Below are 25,913 nucleotides of genomic sequence, written 5' to 3' on the forward strand. Positions count from 1 at the left end.
TCCCACCTTTATTACCTTATGTTATTACCCCACAGGTGTTTGCGTCCACAGAAGAGCTCCTCACACCATGTCTATCTCTCCACGCGCCCACCAGCCTGTGCACGAAAACACAGATGAAGAGGTGTCTGCCACGATGTTAACCTGATATTCATGGTGGTCACGGCTGCGGGACAACTAGGGTCATTTTTTAATTTTCACGTTTTTGTCGTTTCATTGCTTAAGTTCTCTATAGTGAGTATGTATTATTAGCGTATTTATAAAAACAAAACCATGATTTTTCAAAAATTGAAAACATCAAAGGCAAATATTCTAAGATGCTAACAGTGTTAATTTTGTACAATGGAACTAAGTATGTTTGCATTTTTCTTGTTTTGTTTTTGTGAGATGGGGTCTCGCTCTGTTGCCCGGGCTAGAGTGCAGTGGCACAATCACAGCTCACTACAGTCTCTGTCTCCCCAAGGTCAGGTGATCCTCCTACCTCAGCCTTCTAAGCAGCTGAGACTACAGGTGCATGCCACCACACCCAGCTAATTTTCGTATTTTTAGTAGACACAGGGTTTCACCTTATTGGTCAGGCTGGTCTCGAACTCCTGACCTCAGGTGATCCACCCGCCTCGGCCTCCTAAAGTGCTGGGATTACAGGCGTGAGCCACCGCACCCAGTTTTTTTTAATTTTTTTTTTTTTGAGATGGAGTCTCAATCTGCTACCCAGTCTAGAGTGCAGTGACACAATCACGGCTCACTACAGCCTCTGCCTCCCCAAGGTCAGGTGATCCTCCTACCTTAGCCTACCGAGTAGCTGGGACTGCAGACATTTACCACCATGCCCAGCTAATTTTTGTATTCTTTGTAGAGATGACGTTTTGCTCTGTTGCCCAGGCTGGTCTCAAACTCCTAGTCTCAAGAGATCCACCCACCTCAGCCTCACAAAGTGCTGGGATAACAGGTGTGAGCCACTGGAACTAGCCTTGCATTTTTCTTTTAATTTTTAAAATGTTTACGTTTCCAAAAATTAAAAAAATAAGGAAAGCCTGTTTATTTTAAAAGAGCCATAAAGAGTTCTTTCCTCTTTCCCCTGGAAGATGCAGGAAACAAATCTCTATTGGCATATGACAGAGACAATCTCTTAACTGAAATGCAACCATGGAGAAAAAAACTTCTAGGAGTCATATGCTGCTGCTATGACAGTTATGCAAATGAATTAAAGTCCCCATTCAAAGAAACTGGTATAAATAGATTAATTTGTTAAATTCCCTTCTGGTTTTAATGTTGCATGCAAATACAAATGCAAAGGGAATTATGTGTAAAATTGTTGCTAAAAGACAGCAAAGAATAAGAAAAATAAATTTGCCATCAACCTCCCAAGGGTTTGTGAGAGATTCTTCAAACTAGAATCTCATAAAGCAACCGATTAAAAACACATACCAGACACTCTAGCCTCTTCTTTCCAATTAGCTAAGCAAATCTATGAAACGCGGGGGGCAGAGCTCTGTGAACTAAGCCAGTCTGACTGCCATATATATTTTTTAGATGGAGTCTTGCTCTGTCACCCAGGCTGGAGTGCAGTGGTGCGCTCTCCGCTCACTGCAAGCTCCGCCTCCCGGGTTCATGCCATTCTCCTGCCTCAGCCTCCCGAGTAGCTGGGACTACAGGTGCCCACCACCACACCCGGTTAATTTTTTTGTATTTTTAGTAGAGACGGGGTTTCACCGTGTTAGCCAGGATGGTCTTGATCGCCTGATCTCGTGATCCGCCCACCTCAGCCTCCCAAAGTGCTGGGATTACAGGCGTGAGCTACCGCACCCCGCCTCTGACTACCATATTTTAGGGCTCAAATCTGTTCCTCCACTCTTGCATCTGGGATTAGTTTGACTCATTTGGCCGATGAGACATTAGCAAATGTGGTGCAAGAAAAGGCTTGTTTGCATCGAGGCTTACTCTCCTTTCTGCTGTGACCAAGCCCAGGCTGCCTGCTAGAGGCCGAGAGACCACATGGAGGGAAGCCTCAGCCATCCCAAGCCCCAGCATCCTAGCTGAGGCCTCAGACATGTCCATGAGGCCACACTAGGCCAGCAGCCCCCAGAGCCAACCCACAAAGCTGTGAGCAATCACACGTGGGCTGTATTAAGTTACCGAGCTTCGGGTAGCCTTGAGAATGACTCATTCCTCAACCAAATCAGCCAGGCTCCTCTGACCCCTCTTCTCAACGAGGCCTCGCCCCCAGCCCTGATCAAATTCCTCATCCTCCGCCCTGAGGTGGAAGTTCCTGGCCTGCCTTAGCCAGACATCCCTCCTTGGTGCAATGGGTGCCGTTTGACAGGCATCAGTGCAGGGTTCTGCTGTCATGGGAGCTCTGGCTGCTGTCCGTTTGTACATTCAGACTCTTAGGCCCATGCTGCTGGCCCCAAAATGACACTCTGAGTAGCAAGAGCCTGGGTTATAGAAGCGAGCATCTCACTTGGACCATTCATTAACTCAGAGTGGGACTTGGAACCCACTGGGTTTCTGCAAATGTCAACCATGCTTAGTGTGCCTTTATGGACACGCTGAAAATCTGAAATATACTCCCCACACCTTGAGGTAGATTGGCTACCACTGCATCTATCAAGAGGAAAACCTGAGCAAAAATGTGCTGTGGGTTCCCATACCAGCAATAAAAATTAAAGAGCCAGAGACCCATGGTGGGTCAGCCATCCTTGGGGTCCTGACCAGACCTCGGGGGCATTGTTAGTCTTGTGTGTCCAGGGCCCCAGTGATATGGTTTGGCTCTGTGTCCTCACCCAAGCATCATCTTGAATTATAATCCTCATAATCCCACATGTTGAGGGAGGGACTTGGTGGGAGGCGATCTGATCATGGGAGTGGATTCCTGCATGCTGTTCTCATGATAAGAAGTGAGTTCTCACTAGAGCTGATGGTTTTATAAGTGTTTGACAGCTCCTCCTTCATGTACTCTGTCTCTCTCCTGCCACCTTGTGAAGAAGGTGCCTGCTTCCCCTTCCGTCATGATTGTAAGTTTCCTGAGGCCTCCGCAGCCATGCAGAACTGTGATTCAATTAAATCTCTTTTCTTTATAAATTACCCAGTCTCAAGGAAGTTCTATATAGCAGTGTGGGAACAGACAAACACACCAGCCCTCTCCACCATGGAGCTGGGATCTGAGGGCTGTTCACCTGGGACCCCACCACCGGCCAAGTCTAGACCAGCTGCCCCACTCTGAGCCCTGGATGTAGGAGTCAGTCCAGGGGTGAGATAGGATCCAGGGGAGTCAACAAGAGTGACTGCTTTGGGGTTTTGTCACTGCACAGATGGAGAAAGCTCTAGAAAGCCTAGGAGATAGAGCTGGGAGGATGATAACATGGAAATGCAGCCATGTTCTCCTCTTGTGATTAAAGTCTCACTGCCAGGGAGAGATTGGGGCTGATGCTGAGAAAGAAGGTGTGGGGGAAAGGAGGCTGAAACCTGGGTCATCTGTCTCCTGTTCTTCATGATCCTGGAACTTTGAGTGTGGGGGAGGGTGGGAGGGGACATGGGGCCATGGCCCTCTGTTCTTCAAGGCTCTCTTCTTCAAGGGGCCTTTAAGAGGTGCTTAGACCCTCTGGATCTGTCGGTTCTGGCACTTGCTCTGTAATTCAACAACCTCTCCAGCATCCTTCAAATATGCCTCTTTCCATGGGAGCAGATTTTGTTGTCTTTTGGCCACTGGCCCTTAAGTCCTGATTAGTATCTACCCCTTGAGTCCTCAGGGTGCTCAGGACAGAGGAAGTCACCATAACAGGCAATAAGAAAGAGTGGAGAGGATCTCTATTATCTTAAGACCCCAGTGAGCCTCCTCCCTGCTTCCCAGTCACAGACTCTGGACAGAAACCCTGCCCCCCGCCCCAGGCAAGATGCCAGCTCCCTTCCTGGTGCTGATGTCACAGGTCCCTGGACATGACCTCCCCACCAGGGCAGGACCCCAGCTCCCTTCCTGGTTGTGATGTCACAGGTCCTGACATTCCACAGTGTCCTGGAGACCAAGGATGGGAAACTGTCAACCTTCAGAACGTCCTTCTCCTTCAGCTGGAGGGAGCATGGCAGTGAGCCAAGGAGACGGGACCCTCTGCTTTGTCCTCCTGCTGTGCTGTTGGCAAGAAACTGAGCTCCGGCCAAGAACCGTGGTTCCAGGTAGGGCCCCGCAGGGATGGCTCAGCAGAAAGAGAACTGAACCAGGTGGGGAGCGGCGGCCTCTTCTCCCATGGATTCCTCTTATTCTCAGCCTACATGAATTTACCATTTATTCCTTGGGGAATGAATGTAGCTGAAAAGTCTTTCTATCTTTGAAGACTTTTTAAAATCTAGATGTCCATAGGAAAGTTGCAAATGTTACTTATTTTAACTTTTTATTATGGAAAATTTCTAACTGGGAAGAATATCATGAACCTTCGCGTATTCACCCTCAGGTTCAATTATTGTGCATATTTTGTTTTTTTCTACACACACACACATACACACTCCACACCACATACACACACTTTTCTTGTTTGGGGAGTATTTTAGCACCGTCCCAGATGCCTTACCACCTCATGTAAAACATTTTCTTGCGAAGAGATAAAAGCATTATCTACAATGTCATAATCAGACTAACATAATTACCAAAAGCCTTTATCTCAGCTCATACCGTTAAAAAATATTTGTGATGCTTGCTAAAGATGGGCAGGCAGCCTTTATTCAAAGGGGGCTACTACCATGGTGTCTCATAATAGTGGAGAGTGGGCTCAACTCCAAACACAGGGACAGTGGAGATTTGTAGCCAAGGATCAGGGTGGGTCAGTGGATGCACATTGCTAAAAGGTAGGAGAATTCTTTGCTAAACTGATTCAGCAAAGGCCAAGAAGGCTTTTATAAACAAAAATGAAGCATTTATATTTTTTGTCCCACCTGATTACTCTAGAATTTGGATATTATGATTTTCAGGACCATATAATTGTTTGCATAAGTTTAATAAAAATGGATTATCCTTGCAACAGGACACAAAGGTCTGCTATCTTTGAAGACCTTTTAAAATCTAGACGTCCATGAGAGAGTTGCATATGTTACTTACTTTAACTTTTTATTATGGAAAATTTCTAACTTGGAAGAATATCATGAACCTCCATGTATTCACCCTCAAGTTCAGTTATTGTGTATATTGTGTTTGGCCAAACAGGAGGCCAGACCTGAAAGGAAGCCAAGGCGATAAAATAATCAAAGATGGAGGGTGAGGAATTTGATCAGATATCAAGGGTGACCAGGCCAAGACTAGGGGATTTCCACTAAAAGACTTCACAGGATTCCTACTAAACATGGGGAAAAGCAGACAAAAGCAGAAGCTAGGGTCAAGGCCTAGTCAAAGAGAAGACTCAGAGGAGCCTGGCATGAGGTAAGTCAAGGAGCGAGGCTTTCTCATTCCCTCCTCTTGTTCAAGAAAGAAGAGACATTCCTTTGCCCTTTGAACAAGATAAGTCCATTTTTCATCTGGTGGAGGATGTGTGCTGGATGGTACAAGTAGTCGGGAATTTAATGAGGGGAATGTCTATGAAAAAGAGAAGAAAAACAAAGGTTTATAGTTGGAAACGCAGTTTCTGAATCCAGAGGGCAGTCTCTTGAGAAGATTTCTGGATTTTGGGCTCGAGGCATCTTCAGCCAATGGGGCAAGGATGGATTTCCTAGTTTGCAGGGGGTGTGTCCTTGGTGACATCATGACCATCAGAGCCACAGTCATGGTTATGCTGGGGGCAGAGCATGGATGTGTCCAGCTTCAGCGTTTCCAGATGGTCCCACGGAAGGCCTGAGATGTCAGGCTTTAGTTCTCACTAACACCCAGTCAGGAGGGCAGAAGAAAGACTGGAAATGTTAGCCTGGGAACATTGAAGGACTCTAAAAGGCTTCAGGATCCAGTCCAGTTTACAGGTAGATAACAAAGTAGAAAGTAAGGTGGAGTTTATCAAAAGATTTAAAAAAGTAGAATACACAGAGTTATAACTCACAAGGGTGTGCTACCATTTTTCATTAAAACATAAAATATGGCTCTATAGTCACCCCCTTTTTTTGATCAAGATAACCGAAGTAATGCTATTCTTGTCTCAAAAATATATCACATCTTACAAGATTTGGTCTGATTCTTTACATAAGTGCAGCAAGAATGGTAATGGACCACATAAATTGAGTTTTCTTTGCTGGAGCTTTTTACAAGGAATCTCAGATTAGATTTTTTAAAGGCTTTTTGAGGCTAGGAAGCCCAGCCAAAAACTCAGCATCAGACTTCACGTGTGGTACCTAAAGACTTGGGTGAATTTCTCTCTTCCGAAGGTCTCGAGGTTCCCAAAGTTCCTGGATCTGCCAGCAAATGACCTTCTTCACTCACCTGTGGGATGGGGACCCAGTGAGCCAGGTAGCAGGTCAGTTTCTCCAGCTCCATCAAATCAACCTCAGTTTTTAAAAACTGTCTGGTCACATCTGATTCTATGTATCAATCTCAAATATGACATTCCAGTCAAAGCCTTGGTAATATGACCAATGTTTCCAATCGTGTCCTGTTGCAAGGAGAATCAATTTTTATTAAACTTATGCAAACAATTGTATGGTCCTGAAAATCATAATATCCAAATTCTAGAGTAATCAGGTGGGACAAAAAATATAAATGCTTCATTTTTGTTTATGAAAGTGTAATTACCAAATTGTTGTCCGTTATGCATAGCCTAAGAGAAACCGGAAGCAGAGAGTTCTTTAAATCTGGAAAACAAAACATTAAAAAACCAGAAACATTTCCAAGAAAATTCAGAAAAATTATAATCGTCCCCACATTGAGTCCCACATCATTAATTCTTGATCTACTTGATCTTGGGTTAGCAGGTTTACAAATCCGTCAATGTCTCCCTGAGCTCTGGAAAAGTCCAGCCTAATAGTGCAATCTTAGAGGCGTCAGAAACCTTACTCCAGAGTACTTGGCAGAGGCTTACCTAAAAATCTCCTTGAAGACAAAGAATTTTTGGACTGTAGCTGATTGCAAAAGCTTTCAAAAAAGCATCAGAGTAAAACAATAATTGTCTTGAATGACAAAAGGCATAAAATGCATAAAATGGCCATGGTTAAAAATCTGATGAGAGTTCATTATGCTGCAATTGACAAGGAAATTTGGTTGTTTCTGTGACATACAACATTACAAGACAATAATGGAAATTAGGACTCATAACTTTATACCAGGACATATCATGGACAGTAAGGACAGTGAAAATTTCTAGGAATTTTAAACAATTTCTGAAACACTTATAACATATATGCATACAAATATAAAGAAGGTTAAACATCCCTTATTTGACAATGCTTTTTACGAATTTAATGTATCAAATAAAGCTAATTAGTTTAACATCTTTCTTTTCACCAAGTGAGAGAACAAATCCTTTGAGATTTTCTGGTGGCCCTTTGGGAAATCTCAAAATTAGTTTGAGGTCAAAATTCTTCATTTAGAATTTTACTTGGATGAAGTTGTCAAAAATTATAAAAGGTTTGAATATTTGGTTAAATAGGATCATAAGTTACTATGAAATGGTAGCTATCCATTTAAGTTAAATGACAGTAAAGAATTTTTAAAGAAAATATAGGAAGTAGCATGGTTTTTAAAACAATTTAGCTCTTTTAATATTGAGGAGACTCAGTTTTCTTAAGTAATCAAAAACATGATAAAGAAAACATGAAACACAGGAAATATTTGATAAGACACAGAATCTTTGTTTCCTAGTAAGACTACTCAACAGGTAAGAAACAAGTACCTCTTACAATCTCTTATTAAGAACAGACCAGGCCTGGCGTGGTGGCTCATGCCTGTAATCCCAGCACTTTGGGAGGCCAATATGGGCGGATAATCTGATGTCAGTATTTCAAGATAAGTCTGACCAACATGGTGAAACCCCATCTCTACAAAATTAGCCAGACATGGTGGTGCATGCCTGTAATCCCAGCTACTTGGGAGGCTGAGGCAGGAGAATCACTTGGACCCAGGAAGTGGAGGTTGCAGTGAGCCAAGATCACGCCATTGCACTCCAGCCTAGGCAACAAGAGCAAAACTCAGTCTCAAAAAAAAAAAAAAAAAAAAAACAGACCAGTAATTCAACAAAACTTTGGCCTTTTAGCAGGCAGAGAAAATCAAACTCCAGTACCGCATTGCTACACTATTGATACTAAAGCTCATCTATAAAATCTTATAATAAAATTCATTTACTGCTAGTGTATCTTCACCACACAAGATTTTTCTCTCTCTCTTTTTTTCTCAGAGACTCGTTACATCTTTCCATACTAATTTACACATTTTGTCCGGTTTTTTCTCTTCCTGAAAAAACAAATTTTAAACCACTTTAGGACAAAATTACTCACCTTTTTCGTCAACAAAAACACATTCTTCATATCACATAAGCTTTCTTATCAAAAACAGATCTTACTTTCCTTTATACTTTGCACAGGAAGTTGTTTTTCTTCACCCTCATTATTTCCAGTAGTTTTAATTACACATGTTGATTATGTTGATTACAATGTTCAATAGAGAAAACTAGGAGTAGACAGTTGTGAATTGTGTCACATATAGCATTCTGTAACAAAGTAGCAAATTGTATGACTATACCATCTTACAATTTTTAGAGATATATTTATCTACAGCATAATTTTTCAAGGTGGCAAAAACAACTTTTGTTAACAGACTCAAATACATTTAGTCTCTCTGTATCATATAAAATAAGAAAACTTGTGCTTAGTACTGAGTGTTTCAATAGCTTATCTTATTTAAAAATTATTAATGAAACTCTTGTTTTACTTAACTGATCATGACACCAGGGTTATGAGTCACCAGATAGATGTTTAGAAACTGTTTTTAAAAGGCAAACACAGGTTGGGTGCAGTGGCTCACACCTCTAATCCCAGCACTTTGGGAGGTTAAAGCTGGTGGATCACTTGAGCCCAGGAATTTAAAACCAGCCTGGGAAATATGGTGAAACCCCATCTCTACCAAAAAAAATGCAGAAATTAGCAGGGTGTGGTGGCACGTGTCTATAGTTCTGGCTGCTTGGGAGGCTCAGATGGGAGGATCACCTGAGCCCGGGAGGTCGAGGCTGCAGTGAGTCATGGTCACACCCCTGCACTCCAGCCTGGCTGACAGAATGAGACCCTGTCCCAAAAAAAAAAAAAAAATGCAGACACGCTATTGTAACTGCCCAAGGGGTTCACTTGCCCCCTGCCCAGGCAGAGCCAATTCATCAAGACAGGGGAACTGCAATAGAGAAAGAGTAATTCACGCAGAGCCAGCTGTGCAGGAGACCAGAGTTTTTTTATTACTCAAATCAGTCTCCCCAGGCATTCGGGAAACAGAGTTTTTAAGGATAACTTTGTGAGTGGAGGGAAGCCAGTGAGGCAAGAGTGCTGACTGGTCAGGGATGAAATCATAGGGAGTCAAAGCTGTCTTTTTGCACTGAGTCAGTTCCCGGGTGGGGGCCACAAGATCAGATGAGCCACTTTATCCATCTGTGTGGTGCCAGCTGATCCATCAAGGGCAGGGTCTGCAAAATATCTCAAGCAGTGATCTTAGGAGCAGTTTAGAGAAGGTCAGAATCTTGTGGCCTCCAGCTGCATAACTCTAAACCATATAATTTCTAATCTTGGGGCTAATGTTAGCCCTACAAAAGCAATCTAGACCCCAGGCAAGAAGGAGGACTGCTTTGGGAAAGGGCTGTTACCGTCTTTGTTTAAACTATCAACTAGGTTTCTCCCAAGGTTAGTTCAGCCTATGCCCAGGAGTAAACAAGGACAGATTGGATGTTAGAAGCAAGAGGGAGTCAGTTAAGCTGGAGCTCTTTCACTGTCTCAGTCATAATCTTGCAAACGTGGTTTCAATCTCTCCCTTTGGGTTTTATAGCACCTTAATCTTTTTTGTTTTTGTTTTTGTTTTGTTTTGTTTTTGACAGAGTCTCACTCTGTTGCCAGACTGGAGTGCAGAGGCGCGTCTCGATTTCTTGACCTCATGGTCCGCCCGCCTCGGCCTCCCAAAGTGCTGTGACTACAGGCATGAGCCACCATGCCTGGCCAATAACACCTTAATCTTCAGGTGCAGGCTGTGAAGACGGGAAAAGGCTGTCATTGCTCTGGCTTCTTCCCACTGACAGGGGACGTAGTGGGAATGGGAATGAACCCCAAGGTGAGAAGAGTGGAACCGTTTTGCAACTGTCTGGGCGACACATGCAGGCCTGGCTGGGCTTCCAAGGCTTGTGTGGTAAAAACATTATTACCTTTATCTATAGTTTTAGTACAGTATTTAAGTAAACAGCATACTATAAGGTAAATAATGAGTCCTAGGATAAGGAGTACAATTTTTAATTTTAAAAGCAAAGATTTGAGGCCAGGTGCGGTGGCTTACACCTGTAATCCCAGCACTTTTGGAGACTGAGGCAGGTGGATCACCTGAGGTCAGGAGTTCGAGACCAGCCTGGCCAACATGGTGATACCCTGTCTCTACTAAAAATACAAAAAATTAGCCAGGCATGGTGGCAGGTGCCTGTAATCCCAGCTACTAGGGAGGCTGAGGCAGGAGAATCACTTGAACCTGGGAGGCAGCAGTTGCAGTAAGCTGAGATTGAGCTATTGCACTCCAGCCTGGGCAACAAGAGTGAAACTCCGTCTAAAAAGAGAGAGAGAGAGAGAGAGACAGAAGGAAAGAAAGAAAGAGAGAGAGAGAGAAAGAAAGAAAGACAGAAGGAAAGAAAGAGAGAGAGAAAGAAAGAGAAAGAAAGAAAGAAAGAAAGAAAGAAAGAAAGAAAGAAAGAAAGAAAGAAAGAAAGAGAAAGAAAGAAAGACAGACTGAAAAATATTTAAAAGCATTAGTTTGGGGATTCTAACTCATAAAGAATTTATAATTTAGTCTAAACTGCCCAAAAAAACCTTAAGAAGCACTAACAGCAATGTACTATAGGTTTTTTGGAAGCATGATTTTTCTCTCTCCAGTCCCTATTTTTTAAAGAAAAACAAATCATGATAGAAATGATTTACAATTTACAAAATAAACTTTAGTCTTATAGTACTTGGCTTGATTATTTGCATGAAGTACAACTAGAATAATTATTTTTCACTTAGGTTTTAATGGGCTTTGATGGAACTTTGTTCCATGAAGAATTTTAGATAAGACTTTTTAAAAGCCGAGCCCAGCCATGGATTTGTAACCTTAAATACCTATGAGTTGAGCAAATTCCTCTTTTCTTGAGGTCCCAAGATATCTTGCAGTTCCTGGGCCTGTTAGAAAGTGACATTTTTTATTTAGCACAGGTCAGGAACCTTGTACAGGGACTCTGTGTGGACAAGGTATGAGGCCAGATTTCCCAACGGGCTTTAATTGGCTTTATAAGTTAACTTTGATTCTTTAAAGAAGCATGCCAGTCCAGTTAAAGCCTTGGTAAAATGACCAATTTCTCCAATTGTGTCCTGTTACAAAAGAAAACAGATTTTTATTGCACTTATGCAATTAACTATACTACCATAAATTGAGAATACTTAGAAATAGTTTTCAAATTTTGGAGAAATCAGGTAGAGAGAAACAAATATGTTGTAAATTTTGTTCACAGGAGTATATTTTACTCACTTGTTAAAAGTTGCAAATAGCTTTAAAGAAATAAGTTCTCTTGACTTGGAAAACAAAAGGTTTAGCAATGTTTAATACGTTAGTTTTCCATAAGAGTTCTAAAGTTTGGGTTTTTTCTTTATTCCAATAACATAATTTTTAAAGTTATCTGAGACCTATACTTAGAGTTTTATATTTGATTATAAACTGCCTTTTGAAAAGGACTAAAGCAAGACAAAATGTTTGCAGATGACAAAACAATTAGTATAGCCACTATTAAAGACACCATTGACAAGGAAATTTGTTACCTCTGTATCACACAGTCATTTAACATAATAATTAAAATTATTACTGATAACATATACTGAGTTATATTAGAATTATAGGAGTTTTACATAATTTTGGAACATATATTAATAACACATTTACACAAATATAGCCCAAAGAAAGCCAAACACCATTTTGTATTTGACAATGTTTCCTGTATGGTTTTTATACCAAATAAGCCACATGTCATTTTTGGACTTTAAAGGACCTAATATTTAAATATTAGATTAGAAATAGACAAAATTTATAATTTGATTTTGGAACGTTTGTCAAATAGCAAAGGTTTAAAACACTGGATATCACAAAATAGAATCCCACGTCATTATAATAAGTCATTTATTTAGCCAAAATGATAACTTCAAAATCTTAAAAGAAAAACCTTTACTCTGATAGAGGACACTTAGCTTTCCAAACAAGACCCAATAAAGACAGCATGAGGCTAACTGACCTTGTCTCTTCTCTCTCCTCCCTTTTTTCCCTGTCATTTACCCAAAGGAGAAAACAAAACTCTTTCATTATATTTTAACATTACATAAAATTTGTCTTCAAAAGAGAAAACCAAATTTCATGTATGTATTGGTGCATTTTTAATGTTGAAGCTAGTTTATCAAATAAAATTTTATATCTCTATCAGGTTTTAATTAGTTTGACCATAAGGTAAGATTTTTATAAACTTTTAGAAACCTTTACAATTTTCCATCAAAGAGTAGATGAATTTTCTAAGAAAACCCTATTATTTGGACACATGGGCCCAAATTCTGGCCCCACATCAGTATGATTTTAATATTTTAGCCTACAGAAAAAAGCTAATTAAATCTCAGCCAACTTGTTTAAACCCACAGAATTTTGTATAAGATCAACCCTTTACAAACCCTTTTCACTTTGCTTAAACCTTTAGTTTTGTCCCATTACTCTTTTAGGTTAAGACAATCTTTAAAACTCTCTGAACTAGACAAAATTGCATTCCCTTTAACAAAAGCCATATTCCTATGCCTTCTTATAATCTTCTACCAAAAACACGTTCCCTACACATCTTGTATATAAAACTGTTTCTCCAGTAATCTTAATTTTATGTTATAATGTTAATTCTTAGCAACTTTTATTTTTAGTGAAAAACCTGGTAAGTAAGCTATTTTAATTATGTACTAGGGTTGCAGCCTAGGACATGAGATACAAATGAAGATAAGGTCTGAGTCTTTTCAGCATAGCTAGCGGCATGCCTCTCCACATGTCTCCAGGCCTTATCTATAATCTAATGCTTCAAAGTAGGTAAACTGAACAATTTTTAAAAGTCAAGGAAACAGTTTGACCTTAAAACATTTAGCAAATCTGATATTTGACCTTAATTTAGACCAAATGTCTACATTTTAAAAATATTTTATTTTACTAATAATTTTTAAAACTGCTTTTATTTCTAAAAGATTACTGGTCATGTGAACAAAAATGCATTAAAGTTTCTACTTTTCTGACAAAACATTTGATTTAAGTGCTTATTTTTTAAGTCAATTAATCAGAGTGCTTTTATATATAAACAAGCATACAACACATATAAATAGACAGACAAAAGATTCAGCACTTGTAAGATTTTTCATTGGCCAGTTTTTTAATTGGATGACTGGCTTCAGGGTGGAGCCCTTGGAGGAATGGGGCTGGGAAAGCATGAAACTTCTAGGGCCTAATAAGCAGGCAGAGCTGGAAGGCAAAGACAGATCCCTAAAATTAAGGGTGCCATTTTATACTGAACACTGGATCCCCAAAAGGAGAAAAGTACTACGGGAGAAGACAGTGCAATGCTTCTACTGCGCATTTTATTGCAAGGCAACCCAAAGCCAGTCAGCCCATGTTGTAATTAGACCATCCCCCATGGGAGTCCCATCTCTCAGTGAGGGTGGGGATGTTTCCCTATCTTCCAGATGCCCAAGAGCATGCATCGCTGATCCAAGTAGGCAAAGAGTCAAGTATTCCTCCTTAACTACTATTAGCCACCCCTTAAAGTAGATTTCCTACCTAGTTATTATACACCAAAGCTTTTTTATACTGTGAAGTAGTTTCTGATACCCCCAAAACTCAAAACTGTCAGATGACACAATGCAAAACAGAACATAGCCTTTTATTTTGAGAGGGATTTATCCACTTTTAATTCCTGGGGTTTCACGAGGAAAACAGAGTCGTTTTTTGTTTGTTTTTTGGTGTTTGTTTGTTTGCAAAACAGAGTCTGTGGTGCCTCCTCTGTTTTTCCCAAGGAGTCCTTGGCTACCAGAAGTTATCTTAGGGCCTCTCATGTGTGCCTTAAGGGTGACGAGACAAAAAAAATGGAGACAAATAGTACAGTTGACTGAGAAGAAAAATAAACTTTTTCCAGAAAAACAAGATCCAAGAAGAGAAAAACATAAAGGCCTTTTAAATACATCTATACCTTGTTTATCCACTTTTAATTAACCTGACTTTTAACCATGGTGCTCTTTAAAAAAGAAATCCCTTCAAATCTCTTATTACCTGACTTTAGCCAGGCCAAGTGGCTAATATTTTTAGCTTCTGAACTTTACCAAAGGTAACCTCCTAGGTGTTTCAAAAACATGGTAAGAAGTTTCTTTCTTTACAAGATTTAGAATCTCCACAAGTTCAGAGAAAAGAAAATTCAAGAGAGGAAATCAGAAGCTATCTATGAGGGAAAAAAACCTCAATAAATGGCAAAATTACATAAATAAGAAATCAGAAAGGAATCATTACAGAAACCAAGACTAGAACCCAGGCCACCATTGTCAAAAAGCAAAGTCTTAGCTACTGAGTTACAGCATTGAGCAGTTTCTATTGCTCTTTCCAGAAGGAGCCTAGAGAACCAGTTTCAAGCTCGCAAAGGCTTTTAACTGCTTAAGAAAATGTTTAGGGCTAACTAGGACATGAATCCCCAAATTCCTGTCTTCTAGATGGTGAAACCAAGGGAAAGTAACTGCACATGATCACAAGGTTAAGCTCTTAAGGACACAAAACAAGACAGAAAAATTTCATCCGGTATTGGTTTCAGGGACCCACAGCAAAGTTTGTAACTGACCAGCCTGCCAGTCTGGCTTGAAAAGCAGGCTTGAAAGTGGGTCCTAAACCCACATTCTATCCTGTGATACTTCTTTCTCCATTACAGAACACAGAAAGACAAATTCTTAGCACAAAGTACACCAGATTTGCTACCACCTAAGACTAGTTTCACAAATCCTTTTTCCATTAATTAAACCCTTGCAGAGAGACAAATAGTTTACCATTTACTCAGAGAAAGAGAGAGACCAGAAATTTGGCTGGTAAGAATTTCTTATCCTTTTTATCGGCATACCAGGCTTGCGGGCTCCCTTTCTATGCAGATTTCAGAAGAACGGAGTGGTTTCTGATGACCCTGCTCACTGCACCATAGCTGTGGGGTTCAAGCCACTTTACAAGAGAAAATCACCATTTCCTGTTTTATGGAACCATAGGCAAGATTCTTAATTTGCAAGATGCTGCCCAGTGGGCTGCAAGGAGAACGGAATTAACATTTTCTATGCCAGCAAAACACACATAAGAAAACAAACATTGGTCACCTCGTTCAGCACCCAATGTCAACCTGGCAAAGCTCAAACATTTTCCCATTGGTCCCTGTTTTCTTTGATCCACTCCAGGTGGTGATGGACAACCTCTGAACGGTAATTCACAATGAGATATCTGGGCAAGGCGAAGACAGGCCTATTGAGCCTTCTCTAGGGCTCATCAAATGTGACCAGACAAATAAGGAGGGTTCTGAGTTAGGCCTGCTGGACTTCCATCAGCAACCCCTTCAGAGATCCCTTCCACATACACAAACACACATTAAGATGAGATGGACACAAGGCCTTCCAAATCAGATCCCCAACTAAGAACTCCAAGAGTATCCCTTTCAAACTATCCTCCTATTCTCCATCTGGGAAACCTCCTCAAAATCTTCCTGAGTGAGGAGAAGTCTCCCAAACCAGGAATCTTCCTACTAGTTAGAAAGAGCCAGCCGAGACCCCCAAGGAGCCAAACAGACACCCTACAGTGGGGCTACAGACAGATACCCTACCATGGGGCTACAGACAGACACTCTGATAGGGCTACAGTTAAGGGACGTTTCCCCAGACCTACTTCTCCATTGCAATTAAATCCATGCAAATTGGGTTGGCAGTGCCCCGCCAGTAGAGAGAGTACCAGAGTCAGCCCCTAGTCCAAGAGAACTAGGAAGCTGCTTGGGCTGGCTGGCTTCTGGATCCATTGTTGAAGGGGGGCCACTGAACCATGGGTGGATATCCAAAAAGGCAGTATTGTACAAGCCCCCAAATTTGTAACCACCCAAGGGGTTCACCTTGCCCCCTGCCTAGGCAGAGCCAATTCATCACAACAGGGGAACTGCAATAGAGAAAGAGTAATTCACCCAGAGCCAGCTGTGCAGGAGACCAGAGTTTTTTTATTACTCAAATCAGTCTCCCCAAGCATTCGGGAAACAGAGTTTTTAAAGATAACTTGGTGGGTAGGGGGAAGCCAGTGAGCCAGGAGTGCTGATTGGTCAGAGATCAAATCATAGGGAGTCAAAGCTGACTTTTTGCACTAAGTCAGTTCCTGGGTGGGGGCCACAAGATCAGATGAGCCACTTCATCCATCTGGGTGGTGCCAGCTGATCCATCAAGTGCAGGGTCTGCAAAATATCTCAAGCAGTGATCTTAGGAGCAGTTTAGAGAAGGTCAGAATCTTGTAGCCTCCAACTGCATGACTCCTAAACCATAATTTCTAATCTTATGGCTAATGTTAGTCTTACAAAGGCAGTCTAGTCCCCAAGCAAGAAGAAGTTTGCTTTGGGAAAGGGCTGTTACCGTCTTTGTTGATACTATAAACTATGAACCTTCTCCCATAGTTAGTTCGGCCTGTGCTCAGGAATAAGCAAGGACAGCTTGGAGGTTAAAAGCACAATGGAGCCTGTTAAATCTCTTTCACTGTCTCAGTCATAATTTTACAAAGGTGGCTTCACTATGACACCAAATAAAGCTACCATCATCTCCAGTTATTTCCCTGTTAACTATTTTTATTTGGCTGGTAACCCAAGTAGAATAAAATTATGTCTGCATTATATCTATAGCTGACAATTCCAAAGACAAACTGTCTTTATTTAACAGTCTCAAACTAGCTTTATATATCAACCATCCTAGTAATGTAAACTTAAAAAACATTTGGGTTAGCTCCTCTGTTTCTGGGAGTCCTGGGAATATTTAATCAAGCACATCTTTTTTCTCTAAGCCAATTTGAATAGAACTCCTTTAAGGAATTTTATAATTACTTCAGCAATACCATCCAGAGGTAGAAAAAATCACATATATGTAACATAAGTACGTACACATACAGACAGACACATGAAAACAGTGATTGTATGGCTTCATTCTTAAATTTTAGCCATGAGTCCGGCAACACAGTAACACAAAACTCACTGGTTTATCTCCACTCTATATTTTTATCTGAATTATGTTTCTGATAAAAACGGGATATGTTGAGGTTACCCACTCAATAAGGGCTAAAGATTTTTCTTTCTTAACCAGCATTTGTGAAGGGGAGTTTCAAGCCTTTCTTTTCCCCTGATATTATTTAATCTTACAGAGGCTGTGACTGAAGCAGCCATCTGGATATGTCAAAGCCTTCACTGAGTAGATAAAATGCCCCACCTGTTTCCAGTTGGTCTTTTTCCTTTTCAGCCTCAGATCAGGTAGTTGATCTGGGGTTGTCTGGGTCCATAAAGCTCCAGGGACTGTTGGGAGTCAAGGGGCTGAGCGGGAAGAGAAGGGTGTAATGGGGGTGGGGGGAGGAGTGGAGGCCCAGGGGGACACATCCAGTGGTGCAAGGAGGCTAACGGAGATTAGACGGTGAGAAGAGAACTCGGGTGCAGAGACTACATCTAGGAGAGAACTCTGGGAGCCAGTTTGGGGAGATCTGGGCCATGGCCACTCTGTATGGTTTGCAAAGTCACAGCAAAATGGAGAGGAGCACAGCCAGTGCCGCAGTGGGGAGGGTCAGGAGGGTTTTAGAAGGGGTTTCAGTAAACAGAAGAACCTTGCCCATGTGCAGTTGAGCTCCATGCCTTTTCATGGGTACGTGTTCAAAAAATGGCCGTGTTAGCATGGCAGTTTTAGCACAATCCGAGAGCAGCATTTTTGGCCCTCTGTATTAGTCAGTTCTTGCACTGCTATAAAGACATACCTGAGACTGGGTAATTTATGAAGAAAAGAGGTTTAATTGGTTCACTGTTCTGTGAACTGTATAGGCTTCTGCTTCTGGGGAGGCCTCAGGAAACTTACAATCATGGCAGAAGGCAAAGGAGAAGCAAGTACATCTTACATGGCCAGCAGGAGGAACAGAGAGAGTGGGCAGGTGCTACGCACTTGTAAACAACCAAATCTCGGGAAAACTCACTATCACGAGAACAGCAAGGGGGATGTCAGCCCCCGTGATTCAGTCACCTCCCACCAGGCTCCTCCTCCAACACTGGGAATTACAATTCAACCTCAGATTTGAGTGGGGACATAAATCCAAACCATATCAGCCTCTGACATCCAAAGGTGAAGCAGAGGACAGGAAACCCTCACTGCGTGTCCTACATGGACTGGCCAGAGCCACTCCATGGTCAGTGGTCTCTCACCAGGAAGGAGTGCTGGGGGCGCTGCACTGTTTAAACCACAAAAGGGAGGAGAGTCTGGTCACAGACTTGGATGATTGGCTCAAGGAGACAAAGGAATGGGTCTTTCGTTTCTTGTTTTCCAGAGCTGGCTTCTTCTTACTCCTTAGGAAAGCTTTCAGGTCACAATTGTGTAAGGAATGGGTAAGAGAGAAAAAAGGTCAGAGTTTAGTCCTTACCTCCCAAGATCTGATTTCCTCATCCAGACGGTTGAAACAGGTGACCAAGGTCTTCCCCAGCTTGAAGACCAATTAAGGGATCATTTCTAAATCACTTTCTCACGAGGAACATTGGGTTTCCTTACTCTCCTTGGTCCTTAATGACTCAGTGGGCACTTCAGGCATTTGCCTCAGAAATTGAGTTGACCATGTTTCATGGCTTTCTTGAGATGTTGGACCTTGAGGGAGAGAGGAGAGCGGTTAACGTGGTCCTAGTGATTGAGAAGGGTGCAGTGCTATTTTCCCCAAATTAACCAGAATGAAGTCTCAGAACTCCACAGGGAAACCTTTCACGGAGGCCAGCATGTGCACGATGTAAATATCGAGAAAGAGCAGTGGATTCTTACAATTACATGGCGTGCGGCACCTTAAAACCGTGAGGCTGAAGTCACAGGTGACACATGAAGGATATGGCAAAGCCACTCCACTTGACAATGCACTTTAAAAACCGCACGGATGTTATAAAACCCAAATATTTTACTCCACATGCTTACTGGCTGACTTGCACAACACTTCCATTATAATTACGGGACAGACACAAAATGAAAAGAATATTTTTAACAAAGCACTTGCACGATGCAGCTGTACCCATTCTTAATGATCATTAATGTCTCATCCAAAGAGAACTGTACTTTGTTTGTTTCGTTTACCGAAGGTCAGCATACTGGGAAGCAATTGCCATCACATCTCAGACCTTTTTGCATATTTTCCCGCATTGTTCTGAGCCTGCATGTGCGCAGACGAGTCGATTGGTATGCAGATTGTCTGTCATTAAAGCCATTTGGAAATCAGCTTTGTCACTGGTTTAGTGTTGGAACTTCAGATCCTAGAAGCCACCACTGGAAAGCTCTGTGCACTCGGAAAGGGAAGGTGTGTGGCCCTGCTGAGCCCAACCTCGGGGCTGGAGGAAGAAGCTGACCTTGACCTTGAGCCAAAGCAATGCCCCAGGACGCTGAGACGCCACACCCCCAATAAAGAAAAACTGTGAATGGCAGAAGCGGGGAACTACTGGGTGGGGGCTAACAAGGAGAAAGCAGTGCTCAGAACTCCACCCACTCTCAGGGTCACTCAGCACAGTCAGCTCCCATCAGTCAGGCAGCCGAGGCCACAGGTCACGAGGTCATGGGGCCTGTGGACAACCCATATTCCAGACCTCAGCATTTCACCCACATGACCCCACCTCTTACCTGCAGATGGGACCACCCTGAAATCACTTTGCTTATGAAGGAGGAGAAAGGGGGGTGGCCCATCTCTCTGAGTCCTGCCCCTCCTAAAACAGAGCCATGAAGCCAGGTCTTCATGATGCAGCCACAGCATTGCACAATGTTTCCCATTTCCCCAGAACATGTTTCTAAGCCTCCAGGTGCATGCACTGTGGGCGCCTTTCACAAAGGAGGGCCAAGTGCTGCTTTCACAAGAGGAACGTGCCCTCTTACTCTGCTCACCCCAAAGCAGCTGGGTGAGCCCAGTCATCCTTGCGACCGGGATGTTGTCTTGACCTCTCAAGGGGTGATTCCAGGGACCAGGAGGGCAGGCTCAGCTCAGAGCTCCTGGACAATTGTCCTCCATCCTCACAGCCACCCCGGAGGTGGCTGTTTCTCCACATTTTCCAGACAAGAAAGCCAAGTCCCAGAGAACTTTCCTGGGGCCATCTCTCATCACCCACAGGAGAGACTGGAACTTGGGCAGGGCTCCTTCCTCTAGAGGGGGCTGGTGGGCACCCACAAAACCATATCCATTTAAAGAGAAAAATATGCAAATTCAATGAACATTGTTAAACTATAGGGTTTTTATTTCCTTCTAGGTTCACCTACTGAAATACCATTCAGTTCAAAACAGGAGGATATGTCTGAATTATTAGGTAAGGAAGCCCCTCCTATCAACCTCTGGCCTGTACGTGAAGGGGGCTGGATGGTTGTCTGTGGCTGTTTCCCAGATAACCTGGTACGAGCTGCAGACAGCGGAGGGAACTGATTGGTTTGGGGCTAGAATCATATTCCAATGGCCCATAGCTTTACTGCTGACATTTAAGAGTCAAACTCTCAAGAAATTAAGGAAGACAGAATTTTAGACCATTATGCCTAAAAGGTGCCTGGGAGCCTTGCTTCTCAAAGTGAGGTCCAAGGACCCTCAGCATCTGCATCACCTGGTTTGGGGAGCTTGTTAGAAGCGCCCAGCGGCAAGCCGGGCCCAGCCCTCCAGCACCAGCACCGCATTCAACCTGATGCCACCGATTCCTGTGCACCTGAGAGGCCCATGGCTGAGCCGTCCCCTCCTCCACCGCCTCAGCCCTGCCAGCCCCCTGGAAAGATGGTGGAAACTACAGACCCCCTGGCCTCACCCTGGGGATGCAGGCCGTGCTGGTTTGGCTGAGCCTGGTGCCTCTGTGCTTCTCTAGGGCTCTGCAGGTGATGCTAAAGTACAGCCGGCTGAGAACCGCTGCCCTGGGCCAGGGCTGTCCAATAGAAACACAGCATGAGCCGAAGATGTGCTTTTCATTGTCTAGTGGCCACATTAAAAAGACACAGATGAGGCCAAAGTGGGCAGATCACGAGGTCAAGAGACAGAGACCATCCTGGCCAACATGGTGAAACCCCGCCTCTACTAAAAATACAAAAATTAGCTGGGCGTGGTGATGTGTGCCTGTAGTTCCAACCACTTGAGAGGCTGAGACAGGAGAATCCCTTGAACCCTGGAGGCAGAGGTTGCAGTAAGCTGAGATTGCAGCATTGCCCTCCTGCCTGGCAACAGAGCGAGACTCTGTCTCAAAAAAAAAAAAAGACACAGATGAAACTCATTGCAATAACATTTTATTTCACGTAATGATTTCAACATGTGATCAGTGTCAAATTACTAATGAGATGTTTCAGTCTTTCCATCACGCTGGCTCTCCACAGTTCCATGTGTCCTTTGCCTTCACGGCCATTTCCACGTGGACAGCCACGCTCCAGTGTGTGAACCTTTAGCCAGTGCCCGCAGTTCTGCTCTGACCTCTCGTTTTACATGTGGGGAAACTGAGGCCTAGAATGCTGGGACTCAGAGCATGCAGTCCTGACCCCTGCTCACATTGATGCCCTTGGGAAACAGTCACCTCCCAGGACTTCTCTGCCAGCATTGCCTGTGGAGTGGGGTCGAGGTAGAGGATGGGGCCACCTTCCATCCGGCAGGGCCTGGGACTGCGGCTGTGAAGGCTGCACGGCCTTGAACAGGGGCTCCCGTGGGAATGCAGGGCCCCCAGGTGCTGGGCCCTTTCTAGGAGCTGTTGCTGTCAGAAGTCAGGCTTTGCTCCCTTTCCACATCTGGGTGGGAGAGGCCTGGGAAAAGCTCTGCCTGCCTGCGTGTTTGATGGGTTACGTGGATGGATGAGTGAGCGCTGCAGTGAATGAATGGATGTTCCCATTCTTGCTCCTGCCGCCCCGTCCACTTTCTGGGTACTCAAGCGAACTGCCCCAGGCAGGAGTTAGACTCCCCAAGGTCAAGGAATGGCTGTGACTGGACTCACTTTCCTGGTGAATCTGGCGGTTGCCAGATTCTGAGAGTTTTAGTCCTGAGACCAGCACCTGCTCCAGCCAGTGTCTCAGCCACCCCTGGAGAAACAGTGGCCTCAGAAAAGGATTCTGGAAGAGGAAAGAGTGGCTGGCGTTTCTGATATTTTTCCTGGGTCCTGACCAACTAAACCTAGAAGGAGGCAGCAGCTCTTACCCCCATCCACACCCCCAGATTTCTTCTAGGTAGAAAGCTGAAAGCATTGACAGTGAGAATTCAAATCCCTGTGGAGGTCAGCGAAGCCCACCCAGGCAGGCCAGGCCGAGACTCTCTGTCCAGAGCTTGCTGTGGGAGGGCAGTCACCACCATCACGTGCAATTTCAAAGCCTCCGAGTCACCATCACGTGCAATTTCAGAGCCTCTGAGTCAGGCAGGGGATGGGGCCTCACTAAGGCAAAGGAAGCCCAGGTCCCGTGCAGGCTGCAGCTGGGTGTGCTGGGGGTGGCTCATCAGACGGGCGGTGAGGGGTTGGTGAGGGAGCATGTGTGGCTTTCTCTGGTCGGCTCTGAGTTGGAAGCGAGGACAAAAGCCAGAGGAGCTGTCGGTGATGGATGCATTCCTGGCCCTCTGGGGCCGGCCGGTCCAGGGGTTGCGCTTCGGCTGCCTGAGTCGTTGCTAGAGGAGGTCTGACTTCCTGCAAGTCTTACTGCAGAGCAGGCCAGCCCCCCGGACTGGCTGCTGCAGGTGTGGTTGGCTCTGTTTCTGTTTTTTGTTTTTTTTGAGATGGAGTCTCACACTCTTGCCACCCAGGGTGAAGTGCAGTGGCGAGATCTCAACTCACTGCAACCTCCACCTTCTGGGTTCAAGCGATTCTCCTGCCTCAGCCTCCCGAGTAGCTGGGATTACAGATGTGCACCACCTCACCCAGCTAATTTTTGCATTTTTAGTAGGGCAGGGTTTCACCATATTGGCTAGGCTGGTCTCAAACTCCTAACCTCAGGTGATCTGCCCACCTCGGCCTCCCAGTGCGCTGGGATTACAGGAGTGAGCCACTGCGCCCAGCCTGGCCAGCTGTTTTGATGGATGGTCTGGTCATTGTATTTTAGCTTCTCCTATCTCAAAAAATTCAACCATCAGCAGTTAGACTTGGTTTTAAAACAAAGAGCTTGTTCCACCTGCTGGCTTCATCTCTACCTAAAGCGTTTTTCTAGCCCTGACCAATCTCCCCGAGGGTAGGGAGGCCCGTGGAAGGGTCAAGGCAGCCTTTCGCCCTAGCTCACCCTGGGGTGGCTCGGCCCCCCGCCTCTCTTTGGCCCCCAAAGCCATGACTGCTCTCCAAGCAGAAGTGCGCCTCCCCACAGCTGGGCCACCATCCACCCACCTCAGGGAATCCCAGGGTGTCTGCAACTCGAGGAGTTTGGGTCCCCAGGAGGCCACTCCCAGCTTCAGGCATGGAGTGGACTGGGTCACACTGGGCCAGGTCAGGGACTGTGGGTGCAGTTGTTAGAGATGGAGAGTTGCAGAGACAGCCCATCTGCCATGGACAGGAGTGACTCCCAGTAACAATGGGGTAACTGAAGCCAGAGTTGGCCAGGAAGTTCAGACAGTGCCCCAGGAGGGCTCACTTCTTAGGGCTGGTCAGCTGAATCCTATCCTCTGCCTGCCCCCATTTGCCCTGGGAGCCCATCTGCCCTTGGTGGAAGCTCTGTTACTGCTGACCTGCTGTGCCTGGTCACGGCTGTAGAATGCTGCCTCCTGGACATGGCTGGCTGGAGTGGGGTAGAGACCAGGGACTGAGGCTGGGCCATCCTTGGCCCCCCAGTGCCTGTGCAGTGTCTGGTTCAGAAGAGTGCCCAGTAAATGCTTGCCATTCAAATGCATACCCACTCTTCTCCAAGACCCCATCTCACTGGACACCACGACTGTTTAGGAACTTGGAATTCCTAAGATTGGTGCTTCCGTCCAATCACTGACCCCAGCGGACAGAGCCTGAGTGGCAGCGCCCAGCCCCTTGGCTGGGATTCTGGGGCACCCGCGGCTAAGAGGCAGGTGGCACGCAGCTCTGGTCTGGCAGTTTCACAACACGAGGCCATGTCCCTGAGGTTGTCCTGGCCTCTCCTCAAGCTCGTGCCTCATGATCAAGGATGGTGTCCACAGTGCCAGACACCTCGTCCACTCCCAGGGCAGGAGGCGGGGGTGCAGGCCTGGACACTGGTTCCCCTTTTATCAGGAGGAGCAAATTCCTTGCAGAGCTGGTAGACTCCTCCTACCTTACAGGGCTGTAGCCCACCCGGCCACAGGGGGCCTCACTGGGGGCACACATTGCCAAAACCCAGCTCTGTGAGCGAGAAAGAGGGACAGCGCGGCTGCTGGGCGAGACACCAAGAGCCCAGGACAAAGCTTTTTTATCGGTCGTATTGGTGACATCTTCGTTTCCAGTGGCATTTCCAGCCTCTTCCCCTTTACCTTTGAATTCCGCACGAGCTGGTCCTGGGGTGACCAGACACCCACTTTGCCTGGGGCTGAGGAGCTCCTCGTTGAGGGACTTTCTGGGCTAAACCCAGAGGGTCCCAGCAAACCAGGACCCACTGCCCAGCCCAGCACTGCAGCCTGGCCTGGTGACTGTGCTGCAGAGACAGCGGTGACTCTCGGTGGCCACAACACCTGGCCATGGCCCAGGCTCCATGCTGAGCGCCTTCTGCATACACTGCTTTATTGGACCCTCAGAAAAGCCCACAGGCAAATACACACCCCCATTTTACAGACAGGAAACCAAAGCCCAGAGCCGTGAGGACGCTTGTCCAAGATCACATTCTGGTGGGAGCAGAGCTCGTGTGTTTTTTCCGGGTCTGTCAGACACAAAGCTCAGGGCTCTCATGGTAAAAGCTCCCTAGGAGAACCCATAGGGACGTAAAAGAAGAAAATGCGGCTGTGTTGACACAGAGATCAGGAGCGACGCTCACTCACACACAGAGGGCAGCTTTGGGAGAGCCTCAGAGATGGGACAGAGGGACCCAGGGAAGGAAGGAGACTTAGGACCACGTGTGGGCCAAGCGTCCAGCCTTGTACCTTTGGGGGGCAATGTTCAGTGTCCAAAACGTCCAAATGGTCTCAGTTTTTCTGAAATTATTGAGGGAGGCAGCGGCCTGCCCACCCAGAGAAGGTTCTTTCGAAAGTCAAGTCCCACATCCCCTGGGTTCCCGGAGTTCCTGTTTCCCATTCACTGTGTGTACAGATGGCCTTAGGGGACAGGAGCCAAGGGCCAGCCCTGTGGGGCTGACTCTAATGTGATCTTGTGTGCTTCTCCCAAGATGAAATTCTGGTCCAGGAGATTTTGGATCTGAATAAAACAACACCGAGCGAAATGCCAAGTACAGCATCAACATTATCAACACCGATACGTAAGGAGAAAAGCAAGCACACCCCTTTCTAACCCTCTAATTGCCTTTATTCCTGGAGGTCTGTGGTATGGAATACGTGACCCTATAATTTGAGCATTAAGACCAGCTACTTCTGGGGCAAAGGCACATGGAGATGTGAACAATATGGCATCTAAAACCATTTCTACAGCTTC

At 44.8% G+C, this 25,913-nt stretch overlaps 1 protein-coding gene across 3 annotated transcripts in view; it reads left to right on the forward strand.

Moving 5' to 3' along the window:
• Window positions 1–4,009: 4,009 nt before the first annotated feature.
• SPACA7 (sperm acrosome associated 7) overlaps window positions 4,010–25,913 on the forward strand; it is a 58,479-nt gene continuing 36,575 nt past the window's right edge. The window contains exons 1-3 of one of the 3 annotated variants that reach the window (XM_003832095.5): window positions 4,010–4,167; window positions 20,658–20,714; window positions 25,651–25,740. In XM_003832095.5, coding sequence (XP_003832143.3) covers window positions 4,023–4,167; window positions 20,658–20,714; window positions 25,651–25,740 — 292 coding nt within the window. In that variant the 5' untranslated portion in view covers window positions 4,010–4,022. Of the gene's footprint in view, window positions 4,168–6,336; window positions 6,420–20,657; window positions 20,715–25,650; window positions 25,741–25,913 lie in introns of those variants that run through there. The other 2 variants (XM_057299618.1, XM_057299619.1) reach the window with 2 other exon arrangements.

Source organism: Pan paniscus, chromosome 14 (assembly GCF_029289425.2).
Source record: "Pan paniscus chromosome 14, NHGRI_mPanPan1-v2.0_pri, whole genome shotgun sequence".
Classification (NCBI taxonomy): domain Eukaryota; kingdom Metazoa; phylum Chordata; class Mammalia; order Primates; family Hominidae; genus Pan; species Pan paniscus.